General features: G+C 64.5%; 1 protein-coding gene across 1 annotated transcript; it reads right to left on the bottom strand.

The window, feature by feature from the left end:
• Positions 1-3682: 3682 nt before the first annotated feature.
• KCNK3 (potassium two pore domain channel subfamily K member 3) lies at positions 3683-22569 on the bottom strand (the record flags this gene model as incomplete). The annotated part of the gene is made up of 2 exons (XM_084261994.1): positions 3683-4722; positions 22287-22569. The coding sequence occupies 2 exons, from the start codon at positions 22567-22569 to the stop codon at positions 3809-3811; spliced, it is 1197 nt and encodes a 398-aa protein (XP_084118120.1). The 3' UTR covers positions 3683-3808.
• Between the last annotated feature and the right edge of the window lie 653 nt (positions 22570-23222).

Below are 23222 nucleotides of genomic sequence, written 5' to 3'. Positions count from 1 at the left end.
ATGATGGAGATCAGGGGGGTCCTGGGGGATGGTGGAGACACAGGGGTCCTGGAGGATGGTGGAGATGGGGGGTCCTGGGGGATAGTGGAGATGGGGGGGTCCTGGAGGATGATGGAGACATGAGGGTCCTGGAGGATGATGGAGACACAGGCCTGGAGAATGATGGAGATGTGAGGGTCCTGGAGGATGATGGAGATGAGGGTTCCTGGGGGATGATGGAGACAGGGGGTCCTGGGGGATGATGGAGATGGGGGTTCCTGGGGGATGATGGAGACAGGGGGTCCTGGGGGATGATGGAGACGTGAGGGTCCTGGGGGTCGATGGAGACACAGGGGTCCTGGAGGATGATGAAGACACAGGGGTCCTGGAGGATGATGGAGATGGAGAAGGGTCCTGGGGACGATGGAGACAGGGCATCCTGGGGGATGATGGAAACAGGGGGTCATGGTGCACGGTGGAGATGGGGTGTCCCGGGGGATGATGGAGATGGGGGGTCCCAGGGCACTGCTTCACCCCCACCCATCCTTCCTCCTGGGGGTGGCTCTGACCTTCCCACAGCCTCACAGCCTGGGAAACCCCAGACCCCCCAGGCCTGTCCATTTCAAAGGGTCACAATCACCCCCCCCAGTCCCCTCCCAGCCCCCCCCAGTCCCCCCACCCAGGCGCTCTGGGCAGCCTACGTGACTCGGGGCTGGTTCCTGGGCTGTGGGAGGGAAAAGCTCTGTCTAAGCCCCTCTTAGCCTGGTTTGCCCGCTGCTGCCTGGCCACTGCTGCATCCCTCAGTGCCCTGGGGAGCTGCCTTCCTCCCCAGGAGCTGCCTTCCTCCCCAGGGAAGCAGAAGGAGGGAGAGGATGGTGGGGATGGGACCTGGTTGCTGCCCACGGTTGGTGCTGGGAGCTCCGTGTCCTCTTCATCCTGCATCCCAGGAGGCCTCTGGAGGGGTCCCCAGTCCCTCAGACCATGATGTGGAGGGTCCTCAGCCACTCAAACCATGTTGTGGGGGGGTCCTCAGCCCCTTGGACCACACCATGGGGGTCCCCAGCCCCTCAGACCACGCTGTGGAGGGTTCTCAGCTACTCAGACCACACCATGGAGGGTCCCTGGCCATGTGAACCATGCTGTGGGGGTCCCCAGCCCCTCAGACCACACCATAGGGGGTCTCCAGCCCCTTGGACCACACCGTGGGGGGTCCTCAGCCACTCAGACCACTCCATGAGGGTCCACAGCCACTTGGACCATGCTGTGGGATGGCTCTGGGGGTCCCCAGCCACTCAGACCATGCTGTGGGGGTCCTCAGCCACTTGAAACCACACCATGGGGGTCTGCAGCCCCTTGGACCACACCATGGGGGTCCCCAGCCACTCAGATCACTACATGGGATGGCTGTGGGGGGTCCTCAGCCCCTCAGACCATGTTGTGGGGGTCCCTCAGCCCCTTGGACCACACCATGGGGTTCCTCAGATCACTACATGGGATGGCTGTGGGGGGTCCCCAGCCCCTCAGACCACACCATGGGGGGCCCACAGCCACTTGGTCCATGTCATGGGGGATCCCCAGCCACTCAGACCACAGTGTGGGGGGTCCACAGCCCCTTGGACCACACCATGGGGGGTCCACAGTCATTTAGACCACACCATGGGGGTTCCCAGCCACTCTGTCCATACCACGGGGGTCCCCAGCCCCTCTCAACACAGGTATCTCAGTGGGAGGTGCAGGTGGAGGACCCCCCCTTGGTGTCCCCCCTTTTCCCCACCCCACCAGACCTCCCCCTCTCTCCAGGTTTCACATTGTTGAGGAGTGGTTTTCAGCACAATAAAATAGAATAAAATAGCTTTAAATTAAGAAATAAAATTAAAACCCAGCAGCTCCCTTCTTCCCTCTTCGGAGAGGACAGGGACACCCTCCCCACCCCTGCCCCAGCATCCCCCTCCCCAGTCCCAGCAGAGGAACGCAGAGCCCAGCATCCCCCTCCAGTCCCAGCAGAGGAATGCAGAGCCCAGCATCCCTCCCCAGTCCCAGCAGAGGAACACAGACCCCAGCATCCCCCTCCCCAGTCCCAGCAGAGGAACGCAGACCCCAGCATCCCCCTCCCCAGTCCCAGCAGAGGAACGCAGAGCCCAGCATCCCTCCCCAGTCCCAGCAGAGGAATGCAGAGCCCAGCATCCCCCTCCCCAGTCCCAGTAGAGGAACACAGACCCCAGCATCCCCCTCCCCAGTCCCAGCAGAGGAACGCAGACCCCAGCATCTCTCCCCAGTCCCAGCAGAGAAATGCAGACCCCCAGCATCCCCCTCCAGTCCCAGTAGAGGAACGCAGATCCCAGCATCCCCCTCCCCAGTCCCAGTAGAGGAACACAGAGCCCAGCATCCCCCTCCCCAGTCCCAGTAGAGGAAGGCAGAGCCCAGCATCCCTCCCCAGTCCCAGCAGAGGAACACAGAGCCCAGCATCCCTCCCCAGTCCCAGCAGAGGAACGCAGAGCCCAGCATCCCCCTCCCCAGTCCCAGCAGAGGAACGCAGAGCCCAGCATCCCCCTCCCCAGTCCCAGCAGAGGAATGCAGAGCCCAGCATCCCTCCCCAGTCCCAGCAGAGGAATGCAGAGCCCAGCTTCCCCCTCCAGTCCCAGTAGAGGAACGCAGAGCCCAGCATCCCTCCCCAGTCCCAGTAGAGGAACACAGAGCCCAGCATCCCTCCCCAGTCCCAGCAGAGGAACACAGAGCCCAGCATCCCTCCCCAGTCCCAGCAGAGGAATGCAGACCCCAGCATCCCTCCCCAGTCCCAGCAGAGGAACGCAGAGCCCAGCATCCCCCTTCCCAGTCCCAGCAGAGGAACGCAGAGCCCAGCATCCCCCTTCCCAGTCCCAGCAGAGGAACGCAGAGCCCAGCATCCCTCCCCAGTCCCAGTAGAGGAACACAGAGCCCAGCATCCCTCCCCAGTCCCAGTACAGGAACACAGAGCCCAGCATCCCCCTCCAGTCCCAGTAGAGGAATGCAGACCCCAGCATCCCTCCCCAGTCCCAGTAGAGGAACACAGAGCCCAGCATCCCCCTCCAGTCCCAGCAGAGGAATGCAGAGCCCAGCATCCCCCTCCAGTCCCAGTAGAGGAACACAGAGCCCAGCATCCCCCTCCCCAGTCCCAGCAGAGGAACACAGAGCCCAGCATCCCCCTCCAGTCCCAGTAGAGGAACGCAGACCCCAGCATCCCTCTCCAGTCCCAGTAGAGGAATGCAGAGCCCAGCATCCCCCTCCCCAGTCCCAGCAGAGGAACGCAGAGCCCAGCATCCCTCCCCAGTCCCAGTAGAGGAACACAGAGCCCAGCATCCCCCTCCCCAGTCCCAGCAGAGGAATGCAGACCCCAGCATCCCCCTCCAGTCCCAGTAGAGGAACGCAGACCCCAGCATCCCTCTCCAGTCCCAGTAGAGGAATGCAGAGCCCAGCATCCCCCTCCCCAGTCCCAGTAGAGGAACGCAGAGCCCAGCATCCCCCTCCCCAGTCCCAGCAGAGGAACGCAGACCCCCAGCATCCCTCCCCAGTCCCAGCAGAGGAACGCAGACCCCAGCATCCCTCTCCAGTCCCAGTAGAGGAATGCAGAGCCCAGCATCCCCCTCCCCAGTCCCAGTAGAGGAATGCAGACCCCTGCATCCCCCTCCAGTCCCAGCAGAGGAACGCAGACCCAAGCACCCCCCTCCCCAAGCCCTGGGAGGGTCCCAACCTGCCTCCAGACCCTTGGGGCAGATTCCTCCTGCCATGACCAAGGTGGGTCACTGGGGGGGCTGAGGAGGATGAGGGTCCAGGGGTGGGGATGAAGAGGGGACTACACGGAGCTGCGGCGCTTCATGAGCCCCTGGAAAGCCGCGAGGCTGTGGAGACCGGTGGAGACAGAGCTGATGGCCGATCGGCGGGCGTTGCAGAAGCATCTGTTGGAGGGGGTCTCCGGGCAGCGCCCAGGCGAGGAGTGACTCTGCTCCACGCAGGTCTCCGAGGTGGAGAGGTCCCTGGGGATGATCATGGGGATGGAGTACTGCAGCTTCTCCCTGCTCTTGTACCACAGGCACGAGCACATGGACTGGAAGTGGAGAACCTCAGCGTAGACGTTCCGAAAGCCACCCCCACCCCCTCCAACACCCCCTCCACCCCCACCACCACCCCCTCCAGCTGCCACCGATGCTGCTGTGGCCGCATCAGCAGCCTGGCTGGTCCCAGCCTGGGCGTTACGGGTGAGCAGCGCCCGGTGCTCAGCATCCCTCTTCTCATCCTCGGCGTTCATGGTCATGAAGCGCAGCACCACCAGGTTGAGGAAGGCCCCGATCACCGTCAGCCCCGTCAGGATGTAGACGAAGCTGAAGGCCACGTACTGGGGCTTGTTCTGCAGGGCCTCGTCCTTCTGCAGGGCCACGTAGTCCCCGAAGCCGATGGTGGTGAGGGTGATGAAGCAGTAGTAGTAGGCGTGGAAGAAGCTCCAGTGCTCGTAGTAGGAGAAGGCGGCCGCCCCGATGCAGAGGGTGCTGATGCAGGAGAAGAACCCGATGGTCACCATGTTGGCCATGGAGACCTCCGCCCGCCTCATGCCAAGGCACTTCTTGATGCGGTGGAGGAGGTACTTGACAAAGGTGTTGATCCTCTCCCCCAGGCTCTGGAACATCACCAAGGTGAGGGGGATGCCCAGCAAGGCGTAGACCATGCAGAAGACCTTCCCCCCGTCCGTGCTGGGGGCTGCGTGGCCGTAACCTGGGGAGCAGAGACACAGGGTGGGGGTGGGGTTGAGTGTGGGGGGGGTTGAGGATGGTTGGAAGGGGGGTGTTGGTGGTTTGAGGATGGGGGTAGAGGGGGTGGCAGCAGCTCGAAACACAGCCCACACCCAGGGGCTGGTGGTGGACCCCAAGCATGGCTGGTGCTGTCCTCAGCCCCCAGGAAGGAGGAGTGGACGTGGGTGGATGGGGAGGTGGGGGGGGACGTGACAATGGGGTCTCTAAAATGGGGGGCACACAACAATGGGGTCTCTAAAATGAGGGACACACTACAATGGGGTCTCTAAATTGGGGGGGACATGACAATGGGGTCTCTAAAATGGGGGACAAGACAATGGGGTCTCTAAAAAGGGGGACACATGACAATGGGGTCTCTAAAATGGGGGACATGACAATGGGGTCTCCAAAAAGGGGGACACACAACAATGGGGTCTCTAAAATGGGGAGACATGACAATGGGGTCTGTAAAATGGGAGGGGGACACACAACAATGGGGTCTCTAAAGTTGGAGGAGACACAACAATGGGGTCTCTAAAAAGGGGGACACACGACAATGGGGTCTCCAAAATGAAGCAGGGGGGGCTGGAGAAGGAGGAAAGTCCTTGGCTCAAGGAGAAAGGAGCTGGGAAGGGGGTGATGGATGAGGTGCTGCACCCCTGGGTTGGGGTGGGGGCAGCTGGGGGGCATTTGGATGGGCTCTGGCTGGGCTGGGGGGATGTGCGTGGACACTGGAGGTGGCTCCTCCCTGAAATGCCCATCCTGGGACAGGCCATCCCTTTCTCTTCCCTTTCCCTTTCCCATTCCCTTTCCCATTCCCATCCCTTTCCCTTTCCCTTTCCCTTTCCCTTTCCCTTTCCCTTTCCCTTTCCCTTTCCCTTTCCCCTTCCTTTCCCTTCCCTTTCCCATTTCCTTCCCTTTCCCTTTTCTTTCCCTTTCCCTTTCCCTTCCCATTCCCTTCCCTTCCCTTCCCTTTCCCTTTCCCTTTCCCATTCCCTTCCCTTCCCTTTCCCTTTCCCTTTCCCTTTCCCTTTCCCTTTCCCTTTCCCTTTCCCTTTCCCTTTCCCTTTCCCTTTCCCTTTCTCTTTCCTTTCACTTTCCTTTTGCCTTTCTCTTTCCACCAGGGCATCACCAGAGCATTGCCAGGGCATCATCAGGGCATCACCAGGGTATCACTAGGGCATCACCAGAGCATCACCACAGCATCACCAGAACATTTCTGGAGAGCATCACCAGGGCATCACTGGAGCATCACCAGATCATTGCCAGAGCATTGCCAGAGCATCGCTGGAGTCCATCACAAGATCATCACCAGAGCATCACCAGGGCATCACTAGAGCATCACCAGAGCATCACCAGGGCATCACTAGAGCATCACCAGAGCATCACCAGAGCATCACTAGAGCATTGCCAGAGCATTGCTGGAGGGCATCACCAGAGCATCACCAGAAATATCACCAGAGGATCACCAGGGCATCACCAGGACATCACCAGAGCATCACCAGAGCATTTCTGGAGAGCATCATGAGCATCACCAGAGCACCACTGGCTCATCCCTGCTCCCATCAGTGCCGGGTGCCCCCCTGTCCCTTTCCTCACTGAGAGAAAAGGGGGCTGCTTCTGGGTGCCCCCCCAGCCTGCAGCTCCTCGATGGCAGAGGGGAAACTGAGGCAACACCATTCCCCCCCAGGTCACCACCGGGTCCTGCAGCAGAGCTGGCCAGCACCTTCCAAACTGGGCTCCCACCCTGCTGCCCTCCCAGCCAGCACCGAGCCCTCACCCTGCCTACCCCTGACACCCCCGTTTCCCCCCCTCAGCAGCCCGGATCTCCCCACTCCTGACCCATCAGCCGGTGGAGGATGGACCTTGAGGTCTCCAGCCCTGCGTGCTGCCCCCTGGCCCTGCCGCCAGCCACAGCACCCCCCTGCCTGCCCCTCCCTGCCCGCAGCCCCCCGCAGCCCCCGGAACCCCCTGCAGCCCCCCGCAGCCCCCCACAGCCTCCCACAGCCCCCGCAGCCTCCTACAGCCCCCCGCAGCCTCCCACAGCCCCCCGCAGCCCCCCACAGCCCCCCACAGCCCCCACAGCCCCCCTCACCCCCCCGCAGCCCCCCGCAGCCTCCCGCAGCCCCCCTCACCCCCCCGCAGCCTCCCACAGCCCCCCGCAGCCCCCACAGCCCCCGCAGCCCCCCGCAGCCCCCCGCAGCCTCCCACAGCCCCCTGCAGCCCCCAGCAGCCTCCCACAGCCTCCCACAGCCCCCCGCAGCCCCCCGCAGCCCCCCGCAGCCTCCTGCAGCCCCCCGCAGCCCCCCGCAGCCCCCCGCAGCTGTATTTAGAGCCGTTTCCCCAGGGGAGGGAGTTTCTGAGCTCTCCCGGCGCGTCCGGAGCTGCCGTCAATCCGCCAGCCCCCCCCTCGCCCCCCTGTTTCCCTGGCGCTGCCTGAGCTCCAGCACGTCTGAGGATGGGGAGGGAGGGGGGGGGGGGAGGTCACCAGGATGTGAAATCCAACCCGGGGGGAGAAATGGAGATCTTCAGGAGGTGGAAGAAAGACTGACCCCACCCCCCTCCCCTCACCCTGAACCCCTCTTACAGCCAGGGTGGGATGGAGATGGGTGGGGAGGGAGAGCTGGGCAGAGGGATGCAGCTCCCAGGACCAGGGGTGCCTCTGCTGCACCAGCAGTCCCGACTTGATGCTGTATCCCAACCCAGTGATGCTCCCCACCACCTTCCCATCCTCTCCCAGGAGCTCAGCATCCCTGCTCCTGCATCCCTCCCACTCAGCATCCCTGCTCCTGCACCCCTCCTGCATCCCACCCCAGCCCTCCCCATGGGATGGGTGCTGCTCAAAGGGGTGTCCCAAGAGGGATGGTCTCCACCACGTTCCCATCCTCTCCCAGAAGGAGCTCAGCATCCCCACTCCTGCATCCCTCCTACATCCCACCCCCATCCCAGCCCTCCCCATGGGATGGGTACTCCCCAAAGGGGTGTCCCAAGAGGGATGCTCCTCACATCCTCTCCCAGAAGGAGCTCAGCATCCCTGCTCCTGCATCCCTCCTACTCAGCATCCCTGCTCCTGCATCCCTCCTGCATCCCACCCCAGCCCTCCCCATGGGATGGGTGCTGCTCAAAGGGGTGTCCCGAGAGGGATGCTCCCCCCATCCTCTCCCAGAAGGAGCTCAGCATCCCCACTCCTGCATCCCTCCTACATCCCACCCCCACCCCAGCCCTCCCCATGGGATGGGTGGTCCCCAAAGGGGTGTCCCAAGAGGGATGCTCCCCCCATCCTCTTCCAGAAGGAGCTCAGCATCCCCACTTCTGCATCCCTCCTGCATCCCTCCCACTCAGCATCCCCGCTCCCCCATCCCAGCCCTCTCCATGGGATGGGTGCTGCTCAAAGGGGTGTCCCAAGAGGGATGCTCCCCCCATCCTCTCCCAGAAGGAGCTCAGCATCCCTGCTCCAGCATCCCTCCCTACATCCCTCCTGCATCTCTCCTGCATCCCACCCCCACCCCAGCCCTCCCCATGGGATGGGTGCTCCTCAAAGGGGTGTCCCAAGAGGGATACTCCCCACATCCTCTCCCAGAAGGAGCTCAGCATCCCTGCTTCTGCACCCCTCCCACTCAGCATCCCTGCTCCTGCATCCCACCCCCACCCCAGACCTCCCCATGGGATGGGTGCTGCTCAAAGGGGTGTCCCAAGAGGGATGCTCCCCCCCATCCTCTCCCAGAAGGAGCTCAGCATCCCCACTCCCTCATCCCAGCCTTCCCCATGGGATGGGTGCTCCCCAGAGGGGTGCCCCAAGAGAGATGCTCCAGGGGGAAAGCAGAGTCGGGGTGCCCTGAGGGGCGCACCCAAGGGTGCTGAAAGCTGGTAGGGAGCTCTGAGTGTGTCCCTGGGGAGAAGGCATGACCTGTCCCAGAGGAACGCAGCCGCTCCTCTCCTTTTTAGGGCTGTGGAGGAGCAGGGCTGGGTCTGGCCGTGGCCCCAGGGAGCAGGTGCAGGGCCTGGCTGGGCTCTGGCCTGGAGCAAATCCCAGGCTGTCGGGAGGGATGGATGGCTGGGATTAACTGGGCAGCTGCTGGGGGGTGGGAGGGAGGGAGAGGAGAGAGGGGAGGTGGGGGGGGGACACACACTTTGCAGAGAGGAAGTGTTAGGAAGCTGGAGGGTGCAAAGGGAAGCAGGGAGAGGGGCCCTGGGGGGTGGCACTGGGTGCTGAGGGGGTTTGGGAGGGGGCTGGCTGCATGCTGGGCATGGGGTGGGCTCATCCTGGCACCCACTTGCACCCCACACACACCCCCATAGGCTGGGTGGGTTCGTCCTGGCATCCTGTTCAGTGTGTCCCAGCCCGCCCATTGCTCCCAGTAAGGACCAGCATCCCATTTGGTGTTCACCAGTGTGTCCCCCCATTGCTCCCAGTAAGGTCCAGCATCCAACTCAGTGTTTCCCAGGCTCCCATTGCTCCCAGTAAGGCCCAGCTGGGTCTGGGTGTCTCCCAGCAGGCAGGGAGCAGCTGGGAAGGCAGCAGGTGGCAGCGCCCTGAGCAAACAGCCAGGGGCAGGGCAGAGGGAGGGGGCTCATCCTGCCTGGGGACCCCCCCAGCAGGGGCAGCTGGAGCAGAGGGACGGGACCTGGGCAGCCAGGAACTGGGATGATGCTGAGCTGGGTGAGCCCTGGGACCCACAGCACCCCGGCTGCCCCATCCCCTCTGTGTCCTGCACCCAGAGCTGGGATGGCCTCACTGTGCCTCTACTGGGGTGGGAGAAGGGGCAGCTGGCTCACTGTCCTCACAGCCTGCCATATCCACCTGCCTGTCCATCATGCACCCATCCATCCATCCATCCATCCATCCATCCATCCATCCATCCATCCATCCATCCATCCACCCATCCCTCCATCCATCCCTCCATCCATCCATCCCTCCATCCATCCATCCCTCCATCCATCCATCCCTCCCTCCATCCCTCCATCCATCCCTCCATCCATCCCTCCATCCATCCATCCATCCATCCATCCATCCATCCCTCCCTCCATCCCTCCATCCCTCCATCCCTCCATCCATCCACCCATCCATCCATCCATCCCTCCATCCATCCATCCATCCCTCCCTCCATCCCTCCATCCATCCATCCATCCCTCCATCCATCCCTCCATCCATCCCTCCATCCATCCCTCCATCCCTCCATCCATCCACCCATCCATCCCTCCATCCCTCCATCCCTCCATCCCTCCATCCATCCACCCATCCATCCCTCCATCCATCCATCCATCCATCCATCCCTCCATCCATCCATCCATCCATCCATCCATCCATCCATCCATCCATCCATCCCTCCATCCCTCCCTCCATGAATCCACCCACCCCTCCACCTCCTCCCACCCATCCCCCTTCCCGCCCACCCCCTCACCCCATCTCCCCAGTCCCATCCCCAAAGCCCACCCTCCCCTCAGCCTCCCCCCTACCCCAGGGGCTTCCCTGGGCGGGGGGCGGGGGGGGCTTGAAGACCACCCCAGACATGAGGTGGGGGGGAGTGGGGGATGGAGGTGGGGGCCAGACCCTGGGGTCCTCCCTCCCCTCCCCAAACACACCCCTGGGGTAACCCCACAGCACCACGACCCCCCCCCCAGGTTTCTCCTCTACATTTGGAGATGGGAGGGGTCACCCCAAAGGGGCTCAGAGCCACCCCCAGCCCCTCTACCCCCCAGCCCCTCCCTGGGCAGGAGGGCTGAGCGGGCAGCTCTGGGGGTGCAGTGGGTGCCTGTGTCCCCCCCCCCAGGCCTTGCTGCCCGCGGGGGGGTCAGGATGGTGTCATGGAAAATCCCAGCGCCGGCCAAGCCTCCTGTTTGCGCCAAAACTGGCAAGTTTTCCCTCGGTCCTGGGGCTCGGCCAGGCCCCCGCCCGGCTCCCCCCCCCCTCTGCCTCCTGCGAAAAGGGGGGGGCAGGAGGGGGCCCCCCAGCCCTGCCCTCAGGCACCCTGCGGGGCTGCAGCAGGAGCAGGGTGCTGTCCTGGGGCAGGGTGGGATACCCCGGGGATGGGCACGGCTGGAACACCCCAAAACCCAGAGGCAGGGTCATTTGGGGAGATGGAGGGGGGGGGCACCCTAAAATCCCATGGGCACCCTGCAGGGCTGCAGCAGGATGGGGGTGCTCTCTGCTCCAGGGGCAAGGTGGGATACCCCGGGGATGGGCACCACTGGAACACCCCAAAACCCAGAGGCAGGGTCATTTGGGGGGTGGAGGGTGGGGGCGGCACCCTAAAATCCCATGGGCACCCTGCGGGGCTGCAGCATGATAAGGGTGCTCTCTGCTCCAGGGGCAAGGTGGGATACCCTGGTGATGGGCAGGATGCAGGGAAACACCCCAAAACCCAGAGGCAGGGTCATTCTGGGGGATGGAGGGTGGGGGGCACCCTAAAATCCCATGGGCACCCTGCAGGGCTGCAGCAGGAGGGGGGTGCTGTCCTGGGGCAAGGTGGGATACCCTGGTGATGGGCAGGATGCAGGGAAGCACCCCAAAACCCAGAGGCAGGGTCATTTGGAGAGATGGAGGGTGGGGGGACACCCTAAAATCCCATGGGCACCCTGTAGGACTCCAGCAGGATGGGGGTGCTCTCTGTGCCAGGGGCAAGGTGGGATACCCTGGTGATGGGCAGGATGCAGGGAAGCACCCCAAAACCCAGAGGCAGGGTCATTTGGGGGGATGGAGGGTGGGGGGACACCCTAAAATCCCATGGGCACCCTGCAGGGCTGCAGCAGGAGCGGGTGCTGTCCTGGGGCAAGGTGGGATACCCCAGGGATGGGCACGGCTGGAACACCCCAAAACCCAGAGGCAGGGTCAGTTTGGGGTAGGTGGGGTAGGGGGGCACCCTAAAATCCCATGGGCACCCTGCAGGGCTGCAGCAGGAGCGGGTGCTGTCCTGGGGCAAGGTGGGATACCCCAGGGATGGGCACGGCTGGAACACCCCGAAACCCAGAGGCAGGGTCATTTGGGGTAGGTGGGGTAGGGGGGCACCCTAAAATCCCATGGGCACCCTGCAGGGCTGCAGCAGGAGCGGGTGCTGTCCTGGGGCAAGGTGGGATACCCCAGGGATGGGCACGGCTGGAACACCCCGAAACCCAGAGGCAGGGTCATTTGGGGTAGGTGGGGTAGGGGAGGCACCCTAAAATCCCATGGGCTGCAGCAGGAGGGGGGTGCTCTGTGTGTCAGGGGCAAGGTGGGATACCCTGGTGATGGGCAGGATGCAGGGAAACACCCCAAAAACCCAGAGGCAGGGTCATTTGGGGGGATGGAGGGTGGGGGGACACCCTAAAATCCCATGGACACCCTGTAGGACTCCATCAGGAGGGGGGTGCTCTCTGTGCCAGGGGCAAGGTGGGATACCCTGGTGATGGGCTGGATGCAGGGAAGCACCCCAAAACCCAGAGGCAGGGTCATTTGGGGTAGGTGGGGGAGCTCCCTAAAATCCCATGGGCACCCTGCAGGGCTGCAGCAGGAGCGGGTGCTGTCCTGGGGCAAGGTGGGATACCCTGGTGATGGGCTGGATGCAGGGAAACACCCTGAAACCCAGAGGCAGGGTCATTTGGGGTAGGTGGGGTAGGGGAGGCACCCTAAAATCCCATGGGCTGCAGCAGGAGGGGGGTGCTCTGTGTGTCAGGGGCAAGGTGGGATACCCTGGGGATGGGCTGGATGCAGGGAAACACCCCAAAACCCAGAGGCAAGGTCAGTTTGGGGGGTGGGGGGCACCCTAAAATCCCACGGGACAGCACAGAACCCCAGCCTCAGGCAAGACTCAGCCCCCAGAGGACCCCTCCTCACTGCCCTGGCACCCCCCACCCCCCTCAGCCTGAGTGGGATGGGGACATGGTACGAGCTCAGCCCCAACCTGGTCACCCCCCCAAGCTCCTCCCTGATGAGCTAAAGCCCCCCCAAACCTCAGCCCATCCCCACCGAGCCCCCAGCACCCAGGGTCACATCCTTCCCCTGGCCCAATCCTGCCACGGTGCCCTGGGACGTGGGGGGTGCTGTGCCCTGGGACACGGAGCTCCCCACTGGGTTTCGGCACTGGGCTCCGTGGGGCAGAGGTGGGGCTGCCCCATCGCTCAGCACCCACCCTGCCTGGGACCCTTCGCCCAGGGGAGCAGGATGCGGCCTCGTCCTCCTGGGGCTCTGCTTGGTTTGGGAAGGGGTGAGGTGTGGGAGGGCGCCCAGCACCAGCACCACGCACCAGTGTCCAGCACCCAGCATCAGCACCCAGTATCCTGCATCCAACACTGTGCACCAGCACCCAGCACCCAGTATCCTGCACCCAACACTGTGCACCAGCACCCAGCACCAGCACCCAGCACCAGCACCCAGTATCCTGCACCCAACACTGTGCACCAGCACCCAGCACCAGCACCCAGCACCAGCACCCAGTATCCTGCACCCAACACTGTGCACCAGCACCCAGCACCAGCACCCAGCACCAGCACCCTGCACCAATGCTGTGCATCAAGTCTGTGCACCAGCACCCAGTACCATGCACCCAACGCTGTGCACCAGCACCCAGCATTAGCACCCAGTATCCTGCACCCAACACTGTGCACCAGCACCCAACACCAGGACCCTGCACCAGCACCCAACACTGTGCACCAGCATCCAGCACCAGCACCCAGCACCCAGTATCCTGCACCCAGTATCCTGCACCCAACACTGTGCACCAGCACCCAGCACCATGCACCCAGCACCAGCACCCAGTATCCTGCACCCAACACTGTGCACCAGCACCCAGCACCCAACACCAGCACCCAGTATCCTGCACCCAGTATCCTGCACCCAACGCTGTGCACCAGCACCCAGCACTGTGCACCAGCACCCAGCACCATGCACCCAGCACCAGCACCCAGCACCAGCACCCAGTATCCTGCACCCAACACTGTGCACCAGCACCAACCACCAGCACCCTGCACCAGTGCTGTGCACCAACACCCTACACCAGCACCATCCACCAGCACCATCCACCAGCACCGTGCACCAGCACCGTGCACCAGCACCATGGGCTGGCACCGTGCACCAACACAGTGCACCAATTCTGTGCACCAACACTGTGCACCAGCACCCTTCACCAACACTGTGCACCAACGCTGTGCACTAACACTGCACACCAATGCTGTGCACCAGCACCATGGGCCAGCACCATGCACCAGCACTGTGCACCAATGCTGTGCACCAGCACCATGCACCAGCACTGGGCACCAACATGGTGCACCAACACTGTACACCAATGCTGTGCACCAGCACCCTGCCCCAGCACCATGGGCCAATACCATGCACCAGTGCTGTGCACCAACATTGCACACTAACACCATGCACCAGCACCAGCACCATGGGCCACCACCCTGCACCAGTGGTGTGCACCAGCATGGCACACTAACACCGTGCACCTGCACCATGGGCCATGCACCAGCACCATGCACCAGTGTCGTGCACCAACTCTGTGCACAAACACCATTCACCAACACCACGCAGCACCACCACACACCAAGACCCTGCACCAGCACCATGGGCCACCACCCTGCACCAGTGCTGTGCACCAGCACCACACAGCACCACCATGCATCAGCACCATGCACCAATTCTGTGCACTAACACCCTACACCAGCACCCAGCACCAACACCCAGCACCAACACTGTGCACCAGTGGTGTGCACCAGCACCCTGCACCAGCACCATGGACCACCACCCTGCACCGGTGCTGGGCACCAGCATGGCACACTAACACCATGCACCACCACCCTGCACCGGTGCTGTGCACCAGCACCCTGCACCAGCACCCTGCACCAACACAGTGCACCAGCACCATCACCAACACCCTGCACCAGCACCATGGGCTGGCACTGTGCACCAGTGCTGTGCACCAGCATGGCACACTAACACCACACACCACCACCCTGCACCGGTGCTGTGCACCAACACTGTGCACCAACACAGTGCACCAGCACCATGGGCTGGCACTGTGCACCAGTGCTGTGCACCAGCACCATGCACCAGCACCATGGGCCACCACCCTGCACCAGCACCCTGCACCAGCATGGCACACTAACACCACACACCACCACCCTGCACCAGTGCTGTGCACCAACACCCTGCACCAGCACCCTGCACCAGTGCTGTGCACCAGCACCCTACACCAGCACCATGTGCCACCACCCTGCACCAACACCCTGCACCAGCACCCTGCACCAGTGCTGTGCACCAGCACCCTGCACCAATTCTGTGCACCAGCACCCTGCACCAGCCCCACACACCAGCCCCCAGCCCCACTTGCAGCACCAGTGGGGCCCTTCCCATGCCCCACAGCCGCTCTCCTTGCCCCCCCTCCCTGCAGGCACCCAGCCCAGCCGAGCCCCCCTCCCCAGCACAGCCCCCTCCCCTCTCACTGCTCCAATTAACCCCCCCAGCCCCCCAGCCTCTCCAGCCCGATAAACACTGAAGCCAGCCCATAAATCACACACAGGCAGAGCGGGGCTCTCCCACGGCTCCACCACGGTGCAGGTCTCTTGGCAGAGCCCAGCTCAATCAACCAGCCCCAAAACTTGGTATTTGGGGGGGGGGGATGATAAATAATACCCCAAAATGCAATGAAATTGGGTTCTTTTTGCCTGGGTGATGAACCCTCCTTGGCTCAGAGCATCTCTGCCCTGGCACGTGGTGGTGATGCCTTGCTCTGAGTCAGGCTGTGCTGGCCAGTTTAATGAGGCATCAGCTGGGAGAGGCTGGGGCTGGGGGGGGCTGAGGGGGAGAGCAGGGGGGGCTGAGGGGGGGGTGAGCAGGGAGGGAGAGGGTATTAATTGCTGTTATCGCTCTGGCACGGAGAGGAGCAGGGAGTTCACAGCCTGGGTGGGAGGAGGAGGAGGATGGGAGAGGGATGGGGTGTAGGGATGCTTGAGGAGGGGCAGCCCCAGGTTTGGAGGGTCCTTGAGATGAATCCCTTGGGATGGGACACGTGTGTGGTATCCTCACCCCAGCACAGGTTTGCTGGAGCCTTTCCAGGGAGAAGCTCTGCCTCCTCGGTGAGCCCCAGGGTGGGGGGTTGGCTGCTGGGGCAGGGGGGGGTGCCCCAAAAACACACATCACTGCCAGGCAGGGCTCAGGGATGGCTCTGCTCTTGGTGCACACACACCTTCTCCCCATTCCCCCCCTGCAGGGATCGGTGGCAGAGAGCTACCTGCCCTCATTAGGCTTCAGAGTGAACAGCAATCCCAGCACACCGTGGGGGAAAGGTGGCAGGGGGTGGCCTGGTGTCTAACTGGAGAGGGAAGGGAAGCTGTCCTGGCCTCCCAAGCCTGCCTTCTGCCACCTCCTGGGGCTCAGCAGCACGACTGGGACACCCAAGTGCATCCCAGCTCCAGCCAGCGAGCCACTGGGCTGGATGGGGCCGTTCCCCTGGGGAAGATCCTGCTGATCCCCAGGGACTGAAGGGACTGGGATGCTGCCTGTCTCTCCCTGCTGCCTGGATGCCACAGCCCAGGGCAGGGTCTGTGCTGAGGGGAGGAGAACCCCAGCCCTGGACCAGTTTTCCCCTCTGGCATGTTAACTCTGAAACCTATCAAAGGCACCAACACCCGTTCCCACTGCCATCCCTTTCAGCAGGCGTGGAGAGTGCAGGATGGGGACTGAAACACCCAGAGGGAGCTGGGAGGAGCTGGCACCCCGTCTTGCACCCCTGGGCAGCCCCACTGACACCCCAAAACTGCTGCAACCTCCTCCTTGTGCAAGCGGTGGCAGCTCCCATCTCTCCCCCAAGGCATTGCCCTCCACTGCACCCCCCAGTGCTGGAGAACTGGGGGTCCTTCCCCTCCCACTGGTGCCTGTGCTGGTACTGGGAGGGTCACTCTGGGGGTGGGGGTGGGGGTCCCCAGGTCCTTCCTCTATTCCCAGGCAGGGAAAAGCTTCCCACTGGGAATGGGCGGGATGGACTGGGGACAGACAGAGGCAGCCCAGGGACAGGGGTGGGGGGGTGGCTGGTGGGGACACCACCAGCAGAAGAGGGTGGGTGAGGACCAGCTCTCACCCTGGGAGGGGTGGGGGGTGTCTCCTGGCTCGCTGGATAAACAGGCAGGGAGGGAGGAGGGCTGTGACAGATGGTGACACGGCGGTGGCATCCGCCACCTGCCCCAGCACACATGGCTGCTGGCTCTTCCTCACGGCCGAGGGAGGAGGGGAAGGGGGGGAGGAGGGGGGTGGGGAGGGCGGGGGGAAGGGTTTTTTTGGGAGCAATCCAGGGAGAGGCGTCACAGCCGGCCCTGGAGCCTGGGGGCCCCTGGGATGGGGACAGGACCGAGGTGGCCGGGGACGTGGAGGGTGGCAGGACCCTGGGGCAGCTCAGCCTGGCTGTAGAGGCTCCATCCCTGCCCTCCCTGCAGCTCCCCTTGCCCCCCAGTCCCCCTGTGGGGAGTTTTGGGGGTCCCCAGGGCCCTGGAGCAGCTCCTCAAAGAGGTTTGGGGGGGCTGCACCCCACTACCAGGACCCTGGGGCCAGCTCAGCCTGGCTGCAGAAGCTCCATCCCTGCCCACCCTGCAGCTCCCCCAGTCCCCCTGTGTGGAGCTTTGGGGATCCCCAGGGCCCTGGAGCATCCCCCCCCCCGGGGATTTGGGGGGGCTGCACCCCACTACCAGGACCCTGGGGGCAGCTCAGCCTGGCTGCAGAGGCTCCATCCCTGCAGCTCCCCTTGCCCCCAGTCCCCCCTTGTGGTGCTTTGGGGGTACCCAGGGCCCTGGAGCATCCCCTCCCTGGGGATTTGGGGGGCCTGCACCCCACTACCAGGACCCTGGGGGCAGCTCAGCCTGGCTGCAGAGGCTCCATCCCTGCAGCTCCCCTTGCCCCCAGTCCCCCTGTGTGGAGCTTTGGGGATCCCCAGGGCCCTGGAGCATCCCCCCCTAGGGATTTGGGGGGGCTGCACCCCACTACCAGTGTCCCAAGCCCAGGGCAGCCATGGGGAGGGTGCCCTTTAGAGCATCCCTGGGTACACAGCTCCCTCCTGCCTCTTTTCCCAGAGGGAGAGAGGGAAAAAAACAACCCCCCCCACCCACCCAAACCAACCCCCAAATATAAGGAAAACTTTCCCAGCGGGACCCAGCCCCTTCCCAGCTTCTCCTGCCTCCTGCCCAGCTTGAAACCCTCAGCATCCCCATTGCTCCCAGTTCCACGGTCCCCAGCAGCACCAGGAGCTTTAGAGAGGTTCAGAGGTTTATCATTTCCTGGAAGAATGCCTCTTCCCCCCCTCCCCTTTTTATTTCTTCCCCCCACTGGAAAAATCCCATTTCATGGGAATAAAGGGATTTTCTTTCCCCTCCTGTGGGGTCTGATGGGGTTTTTCCCTCTGTGCTGGTCAGCACCCCCTGAGCTCCATGGGAAGGGGCCAGCTCCAAGCTCTGCCCACAAAACCAGCAGATTTTGGTCAAAAATAAGATTCCCCCTGCACCTTCATGCCTGTTCCCCCCCTCTCTGAGCCCTTGGAGAGGCTGAAGCTGCCAGGAGCTTGATGCTTCCCAGAGCAGTTAATCCCCGTTCATGGACATCACCCCTGTGTTCCCCCTGGCTGAGGATGGACACCCCGTTTTTGAGGTGGGGACCCCATCTGGGGTCCTGCATCAAGCCCAAGGTGAGGTTTTTAAGGTTTGAATCCCCCCCCCCCCCAACCCTCTCCCCAGTCCCAGGGTGCTTTTCTGGGGTGTCACGGCTGCGTCAGGACTCAGCCCTGCACAACCAGCCCTCTCTCAGGCTGCAGGCAGGGCTGGGGAGAGGGGTGCCCCCTGGAAAGGGGTAGGGGGGCAAGGAAAGACCCCCAATTCCTGCTCACAGCCCCCCGCAGTCCCCTCTAGGGGCTGTGCACACCGGTCTGGCTTCGTCCCCCTCCTGTCCCCGCAGCATCCTTTGTGCGGGCTGGCGAGCCGCCGCTCCCCTCCCCTCCCCTCCCCTCCCCTCCCCAGCCCCCCGCGCACCCCCTGCCCGCTCCTCCTCCCTCTCACGTCAAACATAAGCTGCTTGTCTTCACTTCCCAAGCCTCTCCCAGCTGCTCCCGCCAGCCCCTGTCTCCAACCGCCCTGGGATCCAGCAGGCACCCCCACATCCCTGTCCCCAAAGCCGGACCCCCCCCACCCCCCAGCCAGCATCTCCCTGGGGTGGGACCCCCATGGGGGTGCTGGTTGGGGGCAGCCACGTCTCATCCTGCTTCAGCCATTGGCTGTCTGTGTGCACCCCCCCCCCTCAAATTGGGGAGCACCCCAAGTATTCGGTGTGCTGAGGATTTGGGGGGGGGGGTCTGGGGATTGGGGTCACCCCGGTTGGTCCATGGAGGGGACCCAGAGAGGATGGGGTGGTGATGGGGTGGGGTGAACACACACAGCAGCAGGCTGGGACCCTACCGGTCCTGTCCTCCCCCCCTTCCCAGTCCCACAGCCCCTCTCCCAAAGTGGGGGGGGCACCCTGGGTGGGGTTGGGTCAAGGGAGGGAGCCCACCCTGAGCACCCCCCTTTGTTGGGCCAGAGTGTCCCTGTGCAGGCAGGGACACCTCCCCATCGTCCTGCCCCCATCCCCCCAGGGTGGGGGTCCCACTGGGAAGGGCAGGAGAGGGGCTGCGAGGGAACCCTGTCCCCAGGGGACCTTCCTCTTCCTCCTCCTCCTCCTCCTCTTCCAGGGAAGGGCTCAGCCAAGGAAACCCCCTGTCCCACAGCCCCACTGTGACCCCCCCCCAAGCATACACAGCCCCCACAGCCCTGCTGCACCTGCACCCCCCACCCAGAGCCTCCCTGCAGGGCTGGGGAGGGGGTCCCAGCTCAGACACCCCCCCACCCCAGGGCGAGTTGCAGTGTGGGTGGGAGAGGGGGTGGGAGAGGGGGTGAGAAGCCCCCCTGCCCGCCCCGTGAGGGTGTCCCCAAGGCAGGGGGGGGACACGAGGGTGGGGAGCCCAGAGGCTGCGGGGATGGGGGGTCCCTGGAGAGCACGGAGACCAGAGACCACGGGGATGGGCGGGCCGGCGCTCCCCCCAAGGCAGGAGGGACCCCCCCCCCGATACCCCGGGGATGGGTGAGACGGGGAAGGACCAGCGGTGGCTCCGGGGCTGGGGAGAGAGGCTGGCGAACAGCCCCGACACCGCGGGGATGGGCTGAGCTCCGGGCGGGGGGGGGGTCCCAGGGTGCCGCGGGTGAGGGGGGGGGTACAGGGGGGTAGGGGGGTGATCGGGAAGCCCCGACGCTTCGGGGATGGGAGATTTCGGGAGGATGCGGGCTGGGGCTTGTCCGGGAGGGTCACCCCGATACCGGAGGGGGGGGCGGGCTGAGGTCGGGGGGGGATTTCGTGGGGGGGGGGGGGGACCCTGCGGGGATGGGCGGGTTTTGGGGGGGTGGGGGGGTGTGTAAGGGGGTGTTGGCGGGGTTTTCCCGAGGGAATCGGCGGGAGGGTCGCCCCGATACCACGGGGATGGGCGCAGGGTGGGGGGGGGTCCCCAATAGCGGGGCAGCCAAGACATGCGGGTCACCCCGATACCACGGGGATGGGCGCAGGGTGGGGGGGGGTCCCCAATAGCGGGGGAGCCGAGACATGCGGGTCACCCCGATACCACGGGGATGGGCGCAGGGTGGGGGGGGGTCCCCAGTAGCGGGGCAGCCGAGACATGCGGGTCACCCCGATACCACGGGGATGGGCGCAGGGTGGGGGGGGGTCCCCAATAGCGGGGGAGCCGAGACATGCGGGTCACCCCGATACCACGGGGATGGGCGCAGGGTGGGGGGGGGTCCCCAGTAGCGGGGCAGCCGAGACATGCGGGTCACCCCGATACCACGGGGATGGGCGCAGGGTGGGGGGGGGGTCCCCAATAGCGGGGGAGCCGAGACATGCGGGTCACCCCGATACCACGGGGATGGGCGCAGGGTGGGGGAGGGTCCCCAGTAGCGGGGGAGCCGAGACATGCGGGTCACCCCGATACCACGGGGACGGGCGCAGGGTGGGGGGGGGTCCCCAATAGCGGGGGAGCCGAGACATGCGGGTCGCCCCGATACCACGGGGATGGGCGCAGGGTGGGGGGGGGTCCCCAATAGCGGGGGAGCCGAGACATGCGGGTCGCCCCGATACCACGGGGACGGGCGGTGCGGGATAGAAGCCGGGGCGGGGGGAGTGGGGCGGGGGGGCGCAGAGATATCCGAGCGGGGTGGGGAGGGGGTTTCCCCTGTTGCAGAGTAACCGGGCGGTCAGATCGCCCCGATGCCACGGGGATGGGCGCACGGGGTAACGCGCAGCGGCAACGGTGGAGGAGAAGGGGGGCTGGAGTGGAGGGGGTGAGGATATGTCCACCGGGACCCATATCCCACGGCTGGAAATGGGTCACAAAGACCCCCGCGAGCGCCCAGCCGGGGGTCAAGCGGTACTGGTAGCGGTGGGAAAGGGGGGGGCGGGGGGGGATGTCCACGGGGACCCACATCCCACGGGTGGGAACGGGTCGAGCGCCGAGCCGGGGTGCGAGGTGGAAGGGTGGGGGGGTAGGGGAAGAGGGGGGGAGTGTCAAGAGGTACCTGGTGACGGTGGGAAAGGGAGGGGGGCGAGGGGAAAATACCACTGGGACCCATATCCCACAGCTGGAAACGAGTCGAAAGCAGAGCAGGGGTGCGAGGTGGGGGGGTTGGGGGGTAGGGGAAGAGCGGGGGGGTGTCAAAAGGTACCTGGTAAGGGTGGGAAAGGGGTGGGGGCGAGGGGAAAATATCCATTGGGGCACATATCCCACGGCTGGAAACGGGTCGAGCGCCCAGTCTGCGGGGTGTGGGGTGGCAGGGGGGGTGTGGGGTGATATGGGGGATGTCGAGCAGGACTGGTAACGGTGGGAAGGGGGGGGGGATATCCACAGGGCCCCATATCCCACGGCTGGAAACGGGTCGAGAGCCGAGCTGGGGTGCGAGGGGGAGGGGTTGGGGGGTAGGGGAAGAGGGGGGGAGTGTCAAGAGGTACCTGGGAAGGGTGGGAAAGGGGTGGGGGCGAGGGGAAAATACCACTGGGACCCATATCCCACGACTGGAAACGGGTCGAGCGCCGAGCCGGGGTGCGAGGTGGGGGGGTTGGGAAAGAGGGGGGGGTGTCAAGAGGTATCTGGTAACGGTGGGAAAGGGGGGGACGGGGGGGGATATCCACGGGGCCCCATATCCCACGGCTGGAAATGGGTCAAAAGCTGAGCAGGGGTGCGAGGTGGGGGGGTGGGGGGTAGAGGAAGAGCGGGGGGGTGTCAGGAGGTATCTGGTAAGGGTGGGAAAAGGGGGGTGGCGAGGGGAAAATATCCACTGGGACACATATCCCACGGCTGGAAATGGGTCAAAAGCTGTGCAGGGGTGCGAGGTGGGGGGGTTGGAGGGTAGGGGAAGAGGTGGGGGGTGTCAAGAGGTATCTGGTAAGGGTGAGAAAAGGGGGGTGGCGAGGGGAAAATACCACTGGGACCCACATCCCACGACTGGAAACGGGTCGAGCGCCGAGCCGGGGTGCGAGGTGGGGGGGTGTCCGGGTAGAGGAAGGGGGGGGATGCCCATCGGTACCTATAGTAGTGATGACGGTGATGGCGAAGTAGAAAGAACCGGCGAATTTCCACTGGACGCCGGCCTTGTGCGGCTTGAGCTTGAGGACGACCCACTCGAGTTCGCGGTAGCTCTCGGCGCTCAGGTTGTATTTGCTCTTCAGCTCCTGGCTCTTCGCCTCCAGCCGCCTCCTCTCCGCCGTCTCTTCCTCCGACTCCAGCGCGTCGAAGACGGCGGCTCCCACCAGCAGGTAGGTGAAGGTGCACATGATGAGAGCCAGCGTCCGCACGTTCTGCCGCTTCATGGTGCGGCGGGAGGCCGAAGAGGAGGAGGAGGAGGAGGAGGAGGAGGCGGAGGGGCCGTCTGGGGCATGGCGGCGGCCGGCGGTGGCGGCGGCGGAGGGGCCCGGCGCTGCTCGGGCTCGGAGCGGCGGTGGCGGCGGCGGAGGAGCCGGGGAGGGAGAGGGAGGAGGGAGGAGGAGGAGGAGGAGGAGGAGGAGGGGGGTAAAGGGGGCGGGGGTGGGGGCGGAGCTGTCCTTCAGCACCACCGCCCCGGGACCGGCAGCGTGTCCCGCTGTGGGGTGAGGTGGGGTATGGGAGGGGGTCCCCCCACCTCTCCCGGGAGGGTGGAGGGGGTGGGGGGATGTAGGGGGGGAGGCTGGGGGGGATGGAGAGGTGGGAATTGGGGGGGGGTCACTGAGGTCCTGCACGGGGGTTGGGGTAGCGCTGGGGGCAGCCATAGGATGGGGGTGGGGGGTGGGGGGTGGGTGGAGGGAGGGAGGGAGGGAGGGAGGGATGGAGGGATGGATGGATGGAGGGATGGATGGATGGAGGGATGGAGGGATGGAGGGATGGATGGATGGATGGATGGATGGATGGATGGAGGGATGGAGGGATGGAGGGAGGGAGGGAGGGATGGAGGGATGGAGGGATGGATGGATGGATGGATGGATGGAGG

The sequence above is a fragment of the Gallinula chloropus genome (genome assembly GCF_964237585.1).
Source record: "Gallinula chloropus genome assembly, chromosome: 3".
Lineage (NCBI taxonomy): Eukaryota > Metazoa > Chordata > Aves > Gruiformes > Rallidae > Gallinula > Gallinula chloropus.
The sequence above is the reverse complement of the archived record's forward strand: the minus strand, read 5'-3'. Positions and strand labels throughout refer to the sequence as shown.